We start from the raw sequence: 14,783 nt of genomic DNA on the forward strand, positions 1-14,783 counted from the left end.
GCATCTGTGTGTGTATGCATGTGACTTTGTATGTATGTGTGTCCATGCTGGAGTTTGAACTTGGGGCCATGTGCTGTCACATCTGTCACTTTTTTTGCTCATGGCTGACACTCTACCTCCTGAGTCACACCCCATTACATTTCACTTTTCTATGGCCATTGCTTCACCCCGTCCACGGGCTCCCTGAGCAATGCAGCTTCTGATCCATCTGTATCTTGGCATTGTGTGAACACTGGTAAGGACAAAGCAGTGCTGGCTGTCATGATGGTATGGCATGGGAAGGAATCCTACAGACTAACAAACCAACTGCTCCCATACACTGAGAGCTGCGTTCCACGTGGGTGTATACAAATTTACTGTGGCTTCCACTGGCATCTTGTTCTATTTTTCTATTACTTAAACTTATACGACAGTTTGAGTGCAGTGAATATTTTCTGTAGCTTTAAACATGGATTTGGACTTTCAGCTTTTCCTTCAATTGTTTCAACTCTGGTGGGAACTGCCTTGATGATTTTATTGTTTTATATCTCATTTTGGAAGAATGTTATGGGTTTTAATCAGGGAAAATCCAACTGATAACATCTAGTCCAATTGAATAATTCGTTCTTTGCCTTAAATAATTTTCAGGCCTTCCTTGTAGATCAGCTGATGGGTTCCATTGAGTGTTCCTATGTATAAAAGAATCTTCATTTCACCTAACATCAACTTATCTGACCTTTTTTGCTTGACTCAGACATATACTAGTTATTGCAAATAAGGGAAACCATGGGACCTAAGTTTATTTGGGCCTGACTTACTTCATTTAATATAATTTTCTCCAAGTCTTTCATTTCCTAACAAATGGGGCGTCATTCTTTCTGATGGAGGCATAGAATTCCATTGTGTATATATACCACATTTTCTTGATAAGTATTCAAATGTTTTTTTCTTTCTTGCGATTGTTTTTAATATATTTATAAGATGATTTCTTTGTTGCTTTGTATGTCTCTCCCCATGGTATAACCCATGCTTTCACTGTATTTGATGTTGGTATAATTTGTGGAAGGACAAAAACAAATCGTTTAAATAGGGATACAGGTGGACCCATTGCAACAATGAGATGTATAAGTCTATGTCGAAAAATGAACTTTACAACTTTGGCCGAGGGGGGGATAAGGGGGTAGTGGGGTGGGGTGTGGGAAATGGGACGGGATGGGAAGGGGAAACAAAGACAGAGGCAACAATGCTTGATAAGAAATGTACTCATTACCTTGCCCATGTAATTGTAACCCCTCTGTACAGTATTTTCACAATAAAAAAAAAAGAAAAAGAAAAGAATTTTCATTGCACACATAGGCTTTGAAAAGAATATCAATGACAAACACAATACCAGAGATAAACAATATCTTCAAAATTTTACCTTTTCATTCTGGTACAATGCAGGTATTTGCAGTCACTGGAGATCTACATTTATTTCCATTTCTAGAACTATCAATTATGATAGCTTGAATTTAAATTCATGCATAATCATACATCACCAATGAAAGAAGTACAAACTCACACAATCCAACCAGGTACATCCACTTTAAATAGTATCCAATGTGGATTTGCCAATTTTGAATGTTTGGTAAACACTTTGGAAAAGTATGTCCAGATTTATTAAACTACAAGTGGAACAACAGTCATTGAAAGCAGATATAAATTTAAAAGAACTCAGGAATAAAATGTGCAGCCATAATTTAGAAGCATGTTTAATACTGTTGGCTGAGCACAACATTATAAACAATAGCTGCATCTGATCCAGAAGTTTCCTGTTGTTTGTACTCCAAACAATAGAAAAACTGTAGCAATGTATTGTTTTACTATAACTGGTTGGATCATGAGCTGATAACAATTCCAGCTAGTTAATTTAGATTTTTTGTTATCTCTTTAACAATTTTAAATTAATATATCTAATTATAGTAATTTAGCTACTTGGAAAGTTCAAGTACATACCAAGAAGGACCATGCCTAGAGAAACACAAACATAAGAAACATATTTCAGCTCTCCATCAAAATAATTTTAAAGCAATGTCAAGGAAAAAGTTCCTATTATGGCATTTTACATAGACAACATAAAAAATACCCTGAGCTCTTTGTTATACCATTGAAAAATACAGGATGCCAGCAAAAATCTGGTAACATCAGAATTGGTATAGAATATTGTTCAATGTACTCCAAAGCATTGTTAATAGTCCCTTTAATTTCAGCAAGAATTTATCTTTTGCAAATGTGTAATGTAACAACCATATTTTGAGACAAAATACAAAGGCAAAGTTCCCTAGAATGTCCTAGAATCCCAAAAGTTTAGAGGGAATCAAAGTATGCTCAGTAAAAGAAGCACTAGGTAGAGCCAGAAAAATATGGATATGAATCTAAGCTTCAAATAACTCGTTGTTTAACCTTTCTAAAACTTACTTTCTGTGTGGACAGAACATCTTCACAGTGGTGTTATCCGGGTTCAGTGGGCTGGCCTGTGTCAAACTTTAGAGGTGTTGGTGCATAGAAAGTGCGGGTGACATGTGCAGAGCCATCGAAGGATGATTTCTCACAAGGCAGCTATGTCTTGATCCCATTAGTCAACATAAGCTTATTCCAGTTTTCAGCTTGGGTATGACATTTATAAGAGAGTCTAAAACAACCTTGGAACTATCTCTCCAGTGAGAGATAAAGTGACATATTGGTATTAAGATAAAGGGGGGGTTTTTGAGTAATTGATGAAGTAACAATTTACAATTACCGTGACACATGATTGCTTTGGAGATGTTTTGCCTTTGTTTTTGGACTAAATAGACTGAGATTTATCTTTAAATTGAGGGAGAAATTGAACCTTTGAGAAAATGAACAAATAGGGCTGGGAAGGTGGCTCAGTGGTAAAGCGCTTGCCTTGCATGCCTGAGGCCCTGGGTTTGATTCCTCAGCACCACATAAGCAAAAAGAAAAAAGCCGGAAGTGGTGCTGTGGCTCAAGTGGGAGAGCGCTAGCCTTGAGCTGAAGAGCTGAGGGACAGCGCCCAGGCCCAGAGTTCAGGCCCCATGACCGGACCCCCCACCCCCCAAAAAAGAGAAAATGAACAAATAGTTTTTAGGGGACATGGCGAGAATTTAAAAAAAAAAACAAAACCATTATAGATTACCAAGAAATTCGCCATTGTTTAATGACAGAGAAAAGTGGCTACACAAAACATTTCAAATTTTCAGTGGTGGCAATGCAGAGTTTCATGAGGTGGATAAAGTTAAAAATAGAGAAAGAAATTATTTTTTCGAGTTTAACTCTGCCTCCTTAGTCCAAGAGCTGTCAAGCCAGGGGCTGCCCAGAGACTCCCTCTGCCTCAGTATGGAAAGTCCAGTGTTGCCACTGGCTTCCTGCAGACAACATCCAGGCTTTGTCCAGGAAGAAGGAGGAAAAGCCCAACCCCTTTGAGGGAAGCAGTTCAGTTTCAACTGCTGGAAGCACTGCCACTGATTCCACTGAAAGAGTCCTTTGACTTAAGAAAGAAGTTTCACAGATGCAGATGTGGTGGGAAGAAACTATTACTCTCAGGCTCAGAAGAGAAGCCATACTGGCTGTCCAGCAAGTGCATACATATGTCCTTATGACTATTCTACCCCCAGCAGCTAGATGAATGCTGGTATATGAGGCACTCAAGAGGGATTTGGTGCTGGCTGATGACCTTACAGGTGTTATTCCAAACTGATATGATGGTGGATAGCCACTTAACTGTATTCAGTGTGTGTGAGGGGGTAGAGGGGAGGGGTGTTCCTGGTAATAGCTAATGTGGACAGTAGAGAACATCCCCTGCTAGACACTGGACTGGGCATTCTTTCATACGTTCAATATCCCAGTGAAGGAGGTCCTGGAATTTTTCCCATTCTACAGATAAAGGAACTAAGACTAGAATCTAAATAATTGGGCCCAGGTCCCTAGCACATAACTAACATATGAATCAACCCAGGTGGCTTTGCAGTTCACAGTCGTATTCCTTAGACTTTCTGCCTTCAGTTAGGCCAAAACTAAAATGAGACAGAGAATAGTAGAGGTATGCAGGACATCATAGCCCTAGTATCTTTGTGTGTGTGTGTGTGTGTGTGTGTGTGTGTGTGTGTGTGTGTGTGTGTACATGCCAGGTCTGGGCTTGAACTCATGGCCTGGGCATTGTCCCTGAGCTTTTTTGCTCAAGGCTAGCACACTACCACTTGAGCCACAGCTCCATTTTCAGCTTTTTTTGATTAACTGGAGATAAGAGTCTCATGTACTTTCTTTCCCAGGCTGGCTCTGAACCATGATTTTCAGATCTCAGCCTTCTGAGTAGTTAGAATTACAAGCATTAGCCATCTGCGACCAGCTCCCAGTATCTACTTCTATCTATTAGTTTACCTAGGAACTGAGAATGCTTCTTAGGGGTGAGGCAGGGCTCAGAATATGTCCTAATTATATTGCATAAATTAGGCTGCGTAAATATGTCCAGTTGTCTCTGGTTATAGAAGCAGATGGCACAGCTAGCAGACAGTTTCCATAAGATTAAAGAAGTCTTAAAGCCCCAGGACAGGGCTTGTAGGTTGGAAAGGAGTAGAGGTTATAGGAACAGCTGAATCTGGGCTTGAACCTCTCTGGACATAACTACCCTGGAGCTACAAGATAGGGATCCTTCCAAATTCCAAGAGTAATTCTGTGCTATACAAACAAGCTTCTAGGGAGTCTCAACTAAAGTTAACACAGAGGAAGGGAACATCCATCCCTCCACTAAAGCAATAGTCGATTAACTGCCACAGCCCCACCAGTACCAAGAACTTAATGGTGGAGTGATTGGGCAGGATCTGCCCTGCTGTGGGGGCGGAGAACCACACAGATCCACACAGCACATAGCAACAGCTATGGGCCTGATCCAAGAGCACAGGGCACACCCTCTAGGGACTCTCACAAACACTTAGGCATATTTGGAAAGCACTGGAATTTTTTATGAGCCAGCAGGGATTAGAACCAGGAGACTCAAGTTGTAGTGGAAAAACAAGCTCATTTGTATCTCAGGCCAATGCTGGAGAATGCGCACCAAGAGTACCTGGGAAGTGAGAGCAGTGGCAAGCACTTCCTCCACCTCAGGCTAGTGAGGACCAAATAAGAAACAGAAAGTCAGTATGTCATATCCACAAAATGAAATCAGAATGGTGTCAGAGGAAAGGTGCCAGTTTTGCCTAAATTTATGCAGAAGGATTCTTTGGCATGCGTTGACCTTCATGATCTGGGGTCATAGAACCCATCAAAAGCCAAAATCCCAATCTAGGAAAATGCCCTCTTCTCTTTTCAAAATGCAGGCCACTCATTTTGGTGGTGTGTGGCATCTAGGAAGATACTATCCCTTTCCCCTTGAAGTCTGAGACTACAAACTAAGGACCCCTAACTTCCACTAAAACTGACCTCTGCAACCACATCTGCCACCTGGGCATTTTTCTTTATGGAGCAAAGGTAAAAAGCACTGTCTTCAGTGAGACTCCTCTTTAACCATGGACTACTTCATCCGCTGGCCCATAGTGTGAGTTTGGACATGCATATTGTCAACCTCTTGTATGTAGGTGGCTGTTGAGTTCAGGAACAGTTGTGTTCAGCATGTGTTGAAATTAAGACATCAGGTTAATGTCACATTTCCTTGTCTAGACATCTGCCTTCTAGATTCGATTGGAAAGGACATGAGGGGAGCAACCCCAGCACAGACAAAGGACCAGGTCAGGAGTCAGAAGATGTTGGAGACTCTGGATTCTGGTCTATGATCTCATTTACAAATGGTATGAACTTGAGCAAGTCACTTAACCTGAGTTCAGCTTATCTCATCTGTAAAGTGGATAACAGTGGTCAGTTTTACAGAGCTTTTGTAGGGATGAAATGAAATAATACCCGAGAAAGTGCTTTGAGGGGAGTGTAGTTGTGGAGATGGGAGGGAAGGGATAGTAGGGGGAAAACAAAGGAGGAGACAACAATGCTCAATAGGAAATGTACTCATTACCTGGCTCATGTAACTGTAACCCCTCTGCACAGAATTTTTACAATAAAAACATAAAATAAAATAAAAAAGTAAAGAAATGCTGTGCAGCTATGCATTGTTATTATTGTTTCTGTTTCGAGGCAAGCTAGAAATAAAGCATTTGTCTGAAAATGCTTTATTCCAGAATAAATGTTATTTAATCTGAAGAATGAAAGCCTCAAAGTGCAGGCAGAGGAGTAATGGGAGAAACATCCCCCTTGACTATCCATGAGCTTTGCTACTGACTCGATGCCCCATTCCCCAGGCAGAGGCCAATCTGATCTTTCTTCCTTAAAGGTCTGAAGCCTTATTCAGAATTATTATAAATCCTAGTGACTCAACCCCTGTTGCTTCCCCACCTGATGGCCATGGCCCAACGTCATGAAATAGATAAGCTGTATTTGAAAAGTTCAGACAGTTTTAGGAAGAAAACGATCAAAGAAGGGTCCTAAATTCTTGTGCAACATTTGTGTAACATTTCTAACCTTGACTAGATCATTTTTCTAAAAGTCCTTAACCCCTGTGCTCAGAATGGGCATCTGTAGGTTTAGAGGGTGAAGCTGTCTTGACATATTCTGAGTGGGTTTAAACGCGGACACCTCAGCACTCACTGAGGAAAGCAGCGGCAGTGACACCACTGGGCAGGAGGGATTGGAGAATGGGAGGTGCCAGGCAAGGCAGTCACCCTTGCTGAGTGCATCTTGGCTGGCCCAATGCTCCCATCACTGGGGGATGGTGCTTCTGAACGTTCAAGAAAAGCCAAGAGCGGTTGGGAACACCTTCTTATGACTGTGTGTGCAAGTAAAAACTTTAATTATGCATTTCCTTATCTTTAAGTAATCAATAATCTTTTGAGAACACAAAAAGTTAAAAATGGAAGTTTACATGGGCTAGAATGGAGCTCACATTAATGATTCAAATACTTTCGCAGTAAGAGTGACAAAGAGAAGATGAACAATTATGTAAATTTCTAGCAAAAGTGTTTTTCCTTAAATAATAGAGTAAGAAACAAGAAGAAACATACCATCTAGAAGTGTATCAAAGTGGATCACTTGCAAGTACTCCTTCTCCCTCATGAAGCCCTTCAGGGGAGTGGCCCAACCTTCACTGAGAACTTGGACCCACTGCAGGTCCAGCTGCAAAACATAAATAGTAGGGAAGATTCCATGAACCCTGGTTCTCAGGCATCGATCCAGCCCCAGGGCACTCCTTCCTTATTCAGGTAACAGGGGCATGAAGCAGACCTTTTATGGGAATATAACCTGTTTCTACAGGTTATTCTGGCATATAACCTAACAGCCAGATTGATGTGAGTATAGAACTTTCCTATGGAAGAGGGGTAAAACCATGCCAAATTGAGAGATGATTTATTTGAACATATTAGGCTATAACTAGCCTCACAATGTGAAGTGGAATTGAAATTTCACTGTTCATTTTTTTCCCCACACAAATTCTGGTTTGACTCTGTGTTTTGTTTTGTTTTTCTCTGGATGACCTTACTGATTGAATTGATCAAGCAACTGACTGTAAGAAAAAATTCCAAAATTATTAGCATGATACTCATTGAAAGTCCTTCAAGGTCTGGCTCCTCAGGGTGACTCACGGAAGGACTTCTTTCCCCAAATTGGTACCTGTTTGCCAACAATACTAATAAGCGATGTGTAGTCTGCACACACAGGCTTTTAGGCTTGTGTTTCATCCATTGGCCTATTGATAGGCCATTGGCCTATTCAACCTTTACACTCCAGCTCATGGATCATTACTCGAAAACCTCTCCTGTCATCCCTGTGACCTAATCAATTCATTACTAGATTTTTGAAGTTTTCCACCTCTCAGACCAATTTGTTACAGGAATTCTCAATATGGCATTGTAATTATTATGTGCTTACTTATTTGCCTAGAGTGTTAGGGTGCTTAGGATTTATTTATTTATAGGTCAGGGGATCCATTGACAGATAAATTGTCTATGACTTACTAGAGTATGGGATCTGCATGAGCTGAAGCAAGTTCCCTATTTACCTTGCCCCTTATCAAATTTCCAGAGTTTTATGGAATAATAAAAAGTATCAATAAAGACTTGATCTTGTATGAAGCAATTAATGCTAACCATAAGAAGTTCTTATGCGCCAGGTGCTGGTGGCTCACACCTGTAATCTTAGCTACTCAGGAGGCTGAGATCTGAGGATCTCGGTTCAAAGCCAGCCCGGGCAGGAGAGACTGTGAGACTCTTATTTCCAATGAACCACCAGAAAACCGGAAGTGGTGCTGTAGCTCAAGTGGTAGAGCGCTTGCTTTGAGCTGAAGAGCTGAGGAACAGCGCCCAGGCCCAGAGTTCAAGTCCCATGACCAACAACAAAAAAAAAAAGAAGTTCATATGCATAGCAGTTGCCTGGGATTGCAGCTTAGAGCTTCTAGGTAAAATCAGTGCAGCTTTTTCCTCAGACGGACTCCCTGACCAAGGAAAAGTATGCTTTGAAGGGAGAAAAGACTGAGGCATTCACATCACTTTAGGTCAAGGCAGCTATTTGTGTGCTTCAAATTTCTTCTTTTTTTTCTCATTGTTTAAAGAATACTTATATTGGGACATAATAAATTATACAAGTCTCTCGGCATTAACACACAGTGAGACTAAAGGAGGACCCTCTTAGGAGAGGAACAGAAAGGCACAATGCCTGTGTGCATCTGATTATTATTTTTTTTTTTGCTGTTTCTGTTTTCTTTGCTTTTTGTTCTGTTTGATCATAATTTGTCTTTGGGAGTGTAATGGGAGACGCAGAAATGGAGGGACAAAGGGTTAACAAATGCAGTAATGATACTCACTGGACACTATGTTAAAAATGAACCTATACAAGCTAGTGGGGAAAACTGGGAATGAGCAAGGGAAGGGGTGACATTGTCAAAAAAAGAAATGTACTCTTTACTTGACTTATGTAACTGTAACCCCTCTGCACAACACCTGTATAATAACAATAAAAAATAAAAAATACTGAAATTAGTTTCTGTTATCAAATTTATGCAGACAAAACCTTACATTTTTAATACAATGTATCACTCTTGTGCATATGGGAAAAATGTTTAATGTTTCTAGACCAGTAAGGTTATTAATTTCTGTACATTCTCAACTAAATACAGTTGTCCAGGATACTTTTTCTCCAAAATTGATAGCATGGCTAATGTTTCAAAAAATCCAAATTGTATATAGGTATAAATATTTATAGTTATAAAAAAGACCAATATTAGCAGTATCAAAAGACATTTGCCTTCTGGACAAAGGTATCTCAATCACCGCCAACTAATAATTATTAAATAGAGTGAAAACAGGGGTTATACCATGGGGGAAGAACATACAAGAGAAACAAAAAAAAAAAAATCACATAGTACATTTTAGATACATTAAAAACAATAGCAAGAAAAAAAAAACAAGTTGTGTCCCTATCTTGGGGTTCATTTCACTTAACATCATCTTATATGGTCATATGTACATAGGTTTTGACTTTTTCTGCTTGTCCTAAATTTATACTAGTTATTGCAAATAAGGGAAACTATAGGACCTATGTTTCTTTGGGCCTGGCTTACTTCACCTAATATAATTTTTCCCAAGTCTTATCATTTCCTAACAAATTTGACGTTGGTGCCCTGAATCTTGTACATACATTTTTCTAATTTGGGGAAGGGAAATAACAAAATGCTGAAACAAGGATACAGGTTGACCTATTGTAACAATGACATGTACAAGACACTATGTTGAAAATGAACTTTACAACTTGGTGGGGGGAGTTGGGGAGGTGGGGAGGGAAGGGATGGTAGGGGAAAAACAAAAGAGGAGGTAACAAAGCTCGATAGAAAATGTACTTATTACCTTACTCATGTAACTGTAACCCCACTGTATACTACGTTTTAACATAAAAACATAAAAAAATTATTACCCTTCCCTGCAGTACAGTGACATCTGTGTAAACTGTCCTCTGCAAATATAGAGGTTGCTTTCCAAGTCTGCCTCCATTCATGGCACTTATCAGCTACTTTGTGGCAAGTCTTGGGGAGAGATTTGTTCAGAGGAGACAGAGAAAAAAAAAAGGACAGAAGCTGGGCACCGGAGGCTCACATCCGTAATCCTAGCTACCCAGGAGGCTGAGATCTGAGGATCACAGTCCAAAGCCAGCCCAGGAAGGAAAGTTCCTGAGCCTCTTATCTCCAATAAACCACTAGAAAACAGGAAGTGGTGCTGTGGCTCAAGTGGTAGAGTGCTAGCCTTGAGCTGAAGAGCGCAGGGATAGTGCCCAGGCCCAGAGTTCAAGCCCCACAACTGACCAAAAAAAAAAGGGGGGCAGAAATAAAGTGACTTAGACTCTCCCTATATGGCTCTCATACATCCCTTCCTTATTATCAAGAGTTTGTTGGACTGGGAATGTGGCTTAGTGGTAGAGTGCTTGCCTAGTATGCATGAAACCCTGGGTTCGATTCCTCAGTACCACATAAACACAAAAAGCTGGAAGTGGCACTGTGGCTCAAGTGGTAGAATGCTAGCCTTGAACAAAAGAAGCTCAGAGACAGTGCCCAGATCCAAAGTTCAAGCACCAGGACTGGCAAAAAAAAAAAAAAAGAAGAGTTTGTAAATGGATTATGACTGACATGAAGCCTGATTCTCCTCTAACAGCCTGTACCCTCTTACCTTGGTGATCGACAATGATGGCAGAGTCTCAGCCTCAGCTCGGACATGGTCAAGTTTGTTTTCTGGCACAAAGAGTTCGTGGATGCCTTTGATTATAGTATGGGGTACAATGTTCTGAAATCGACAACAATTGTAAGTGACAAGCGTAAAAAGAATGCTTTAATAAAAAAAGGACAGATTATGTTTTGTGGCTTCATTTAGTGAAAAAATAAAAAGAAAGGCTGGGGAAGAGCCCCCTCAAGTGAGAGAGTAGTGTCTGCCTTGCAAGTGAGAGTCAATGAAGGTTAAGTGAGAGACAGCCAGGCCCTCACCTGCTCCTGGAGAAGCTCCACCACCTGTTGGACACAGTCGCTCACTGAAGACAAGTTGGTTTTAAGGACACACTCAGGAGTTTCAGGTTTCTCATAATCAGAATCAATACCTGTAAATCCTGCAAGGTATTAACTGATAAATCACCTGCATACCAACAGAATCATTTTTTTAATCAATAAGATATAACACGTATTGGGATAATGTGTTAAACTAAGAATTTGTTGACAAAAAAGGTCAACAGCCATCCTTGACTTCTTGCCATATGTATTTTTAATAAAGTCCTAAGTTAAGAATAACATCTGGCAAAGGCGGATACCTCTACAACTGATTCACATCAAAAAGGAAAGAAGAATAAACTGAACAGCCCTCCCTATCTCAATGTACTTATCCATTCTCCTTCTCTGAACTTTACTGCTCATGGTTGAGCTAACAGTTCCTAAGAGATTTTTCAGAACCACATGTTAACAAGCCTCTGAGCATACTGAACATATTACAATTTGGTAACAAGTTGTATACTTTATGTGCAATTTTGGAAAACAGAGTTTGGAACTTCTAGCAGACTTCTGAGGACAGAATAGGAAGATCAGCAGACTCAGAAAGTTAACTGTAAGAGGTGAAGTTGCTGCTTCACATACCTTTAATCTCCCCAGCTCTGGCCCGTTTGTAAAGGCCTTTTACATCTCGGCTTTCACAAATATTGAGAGGCGCATCTACAAATATTTCAAAGAATGGCAGTCCTGCTGATTCGTGGATTTTGCGGGCATTCTCACGATCCTGAAAAATGGTATGTTGAAGAATGTAAAAAAGAGTTTTGCTATGGTTTGAAGGCTCTGGATCCTTTTTTTTTTTTTTTTGGTAGGTTGTGGGGCTTGAACTCAGGGGCCTGGGTGCTGTCCCTGAGCTCTTTTTGCTAAAGGCTAGCCCTCTACCCCTTTGAGCCACAGTACCACTTCTGGTTTTTTGAGTAGTTAATTGGAGATAAGTCTCATGGGAACTCTTCTGCCCCTGCCTGCAGATCTCAGCCTCCTGAGTGGTTAGGATCAGGTGTGAGCCACCAGTGCAGGGCCTGACCCCCAAATTTTATGTGTTGGAAACATAGTTTTCACATGTGTCTGTTGATGGGTTTTGTAGGTGGAACTTTTGGGAAATAATTAAAACTAGATATGGTCATCAGGATGGAGTATCCAAGAGGGAGGCTCAGGTGGGAGGATTGTTTGAATCCAGGGGTTGGAGGCCAGTGTAGGTAACTAACAAAACCCTGTCTGGGGCATGGGAGGATTACTGAGCTCCATCTTTGCACTGTTTTGTCATAGGATGTTCCCTGGCTCATCATAAGGCAGCAACGAGCCCTCAGATTCTAGCACCATGCTCTCCAGCTTCCTAGTCCCCCAGATTATAAACCGAATAAGCCTCTCTGCTATATAAAATCACTGTCTGTAATATTTTAAAACAAAAATGGATCAAAACAAAACTTTATAATGAAACAGTTCATGACAAAACCTTGTGTGCTTTGGTGCTTGACATCCTCGAGACTTGTGCTCTTAGAAAGCCCAGAAATATCCCTTTGATAAACACAACTGTCAGAAAGACTACTATACTGGTGGCATGGGAAGATTTCTTTCTGAGGATATGTTCAAAGCACATTACACATTATTTGTAGCTCCCAGCAGCTTCCTGATATGAAAAAAAAAAAAAAAAACAGTGACAGTGATGTCCACATTAAGCACACATAACCTGTGTGTTTCGCAAGGTAAACAGTCTTGTTCAGGCACGTGAAATTATAGAGGTTTTGAGGTTTTGTTTGAATTTGTTCTTTCAACTCTGAAAAAAAGCCCTTTGAAACTGTGAAAGGGTTTATGTTAACTGAGGCCATGGCATCTGGAATGTAGGAATTCTCTATAACCAACAAAGTAAACAGTAGTAAACAGTGGAATTGAGGGAGCGTGTGTGTGTGTGTGTGTGTGTGTGTGTGTGTGTGTGTGTGTGTGTGTGTGTGTGTGTGTGTGTGTGTGTGTGTGTGTGTATAGTATGGGTCTCCTTTGGTAGTTCCTTTCAACCCACCATACTCTGTGCTCAGCACTTGGAGGACATTTGCACTATGGACAGATGATGCTCAGTGACAAATCTTTTTACCTTTGCAAATGGAGAAATGAAGCTGGTAATGCAGACCAGACCAGCATCAGCAAACAGCTTGGCCACCTCGGCAATCCGTCGAATATTTTCTTCTCGGTCCCCAGGAGAGAATCCAAGATTTTTATTAAGGCCATGACGGACATTGTCTCCATCCAAGGAATAACAAGGAATGGCATGGGAAACGAGGTACTCTTCCAGAGCAAAACTTATTGTTGTTTTTCCAGCACCAGAGAGACCTGTCCAGAACCGGTAAGACAGACTGGGGTGATTCCAATTGTTTATGATGATATATTGTGAACTAATCTGTCCTTTGAATGTATCTAAACCCTCATTGCATTTCTCTGATGGATCATAAATCAAATTCAAAACAGTAGAGTTCATAGCAAGCCAAGTTCTTTTGTTTATTTCTAATTTTGAAATGAGAGCTTGCTCCCTCTTAATTTTTCAAAACAAGTGTGGTTTATAAATAGGGAGATCTAGGGGCTACATATGATTTTTTTGTGTGTTCTATTTTGCCTGCAGAGCATACTAAAGATCAGAGAGTTGTTTATTCAAATCTAGATTTCTGATAATGGTGGTCTCATCCTCTCAGATGGCTGCAAGTAGGCTTTGTGGAGGGAGACACAAAGCCCAAGAGAATGCCAAACCCACTTCCCTGCCACATGCCACCAAGCAACCATCTGACCTCAATGCTCACACACTGTTTTTTGGCTTCAAGCTACTCCAGAGTGACTCTCAACATAGGAATGAAGAGAGTCATACTAACCTCGGTATGGAGACCTCTTAGGAATAATCATACTCTTAGGACTAACTATTCTTGAAGGTCTTTACATGAGAATAGAGTTACCATGAGCAGTCCATCACACTGTCAAAGCACAAGCTGGAACACAGGGAGAACACTGTGAAAAAAGAAATACAGCCTACCAAACACACTTAAGAGCTTACATTTGAGCCACTTTGAGGACAAGCACTACACAACTTCATTTGCCCTAGAGAATTCTGAACCTGAAGAATAGCCCATGTTGCCAAGCCACTGTCAGACAGCATTCAACATATGATTGGAAAAGGTGGAAAGGAATTTTTTTAACAATTACAAAAAAAGCTGAGCTCCAATGGCTTACTCCTGTAGACCTAGCTACTCAGGAGGCTGAGATCCGAGGATCACAGGAAACAGAAGTCTCAGGAAATGTATTTAACTAGATTGTTGTTATATTTATTTATTTTAACTTATTAGGGTAATACTATACTTACTGAGAATTTTACTATGGGCAAAGCACGATGCTACGTCTATTGGTAATTTATTGCAATTAGTTCTCCTATACTTCCATAAGACAGGTGCTGATCTGTATGCTTATTTTACAAATAAAGAAAGAGGCATAGGAAGGAGAATTGTTTTTCCAAAGTCATAGGCAGAGCTGGAGCTCAAATCTCAGTCTCTGGATCTAAAGTATTTAGTTTCTTCTAGTCTGTCTGTTTAATACCCTAATCTCTGAAACTTAAGAATAAAATAATAATTGGGGAAAAGGTGATATTTTTAAATAGTAAAAGAAAATCACAGCAGGAATATACCTTTATAGTTTTTCCTTCTCCTAAGTTTTTTTTTTTTTTTTTCCCGGTCGTGGGGCCTGAACT

At 40.4% G+C, this 14,783-nt stretch overlaps 1 protein-coding gene across 2 annotated transcripts in view; it reads right to left on the bottom strand.

Moving 5' to 3' along the window:
• Window positions 1-14,783, bottom strand: part of Papss2 (3'-phosphoadenosine 5'-phosphosulfate synthase 2) — a 75,852-nt gene that overhangs the window by 16,921 nt on the left and 44,148 nt on the right. Inside the window, exons 3-8 of one of the 2 annotated variants that reach the window (XM_042689632.1) lie at window positions 13,152-13,387; window positions 11,654-11,792; window positions 11,018-11,136; window positions 10,707-10,820; window positions 7,059-7,170; window positions 1,975-1,989 (exon numbers count right to left, since the gene is read on the bottom strand). In XM_042689632.1, coding sequence (XP_042545566.1) covers window positions 1,975-1,989; window positions 7,059-7,170; window positions 10,707-10,820; window positions 11,018-11,136; window positions 11,654-11,792; window positions 13,152-13,387 — 735 coding nt within the window. The remainder of the gene's footprint in view (window positions 1-1,974; window positions 1,990-7,058; window positions 7,171-10,706; window positions 10,821-11,017; window positions 11,137-11,653; window positions 11,793-13,151; window positions 13,388-14,783) is intronic. The other variant, XM_042689633.1, reaches the window with a different exon arrangement.

Source organism: Dipodomys spectabilis, unplaced genomic scaffold (genome assembly GCF_019054845.1).
Source record: "Dipodomys spectabilis isolate Male_0828 unplaced genomic scaffold, ASM1905484v1 ptg000125l, whole genome shotgun sequence".
Taxonomy (NCBI): Eukaryota; Metazoa; Chordata; class Mammalia; order Rodentia; family Heteromyidae; genus Dipodomys; species Dipodomys spectabilis.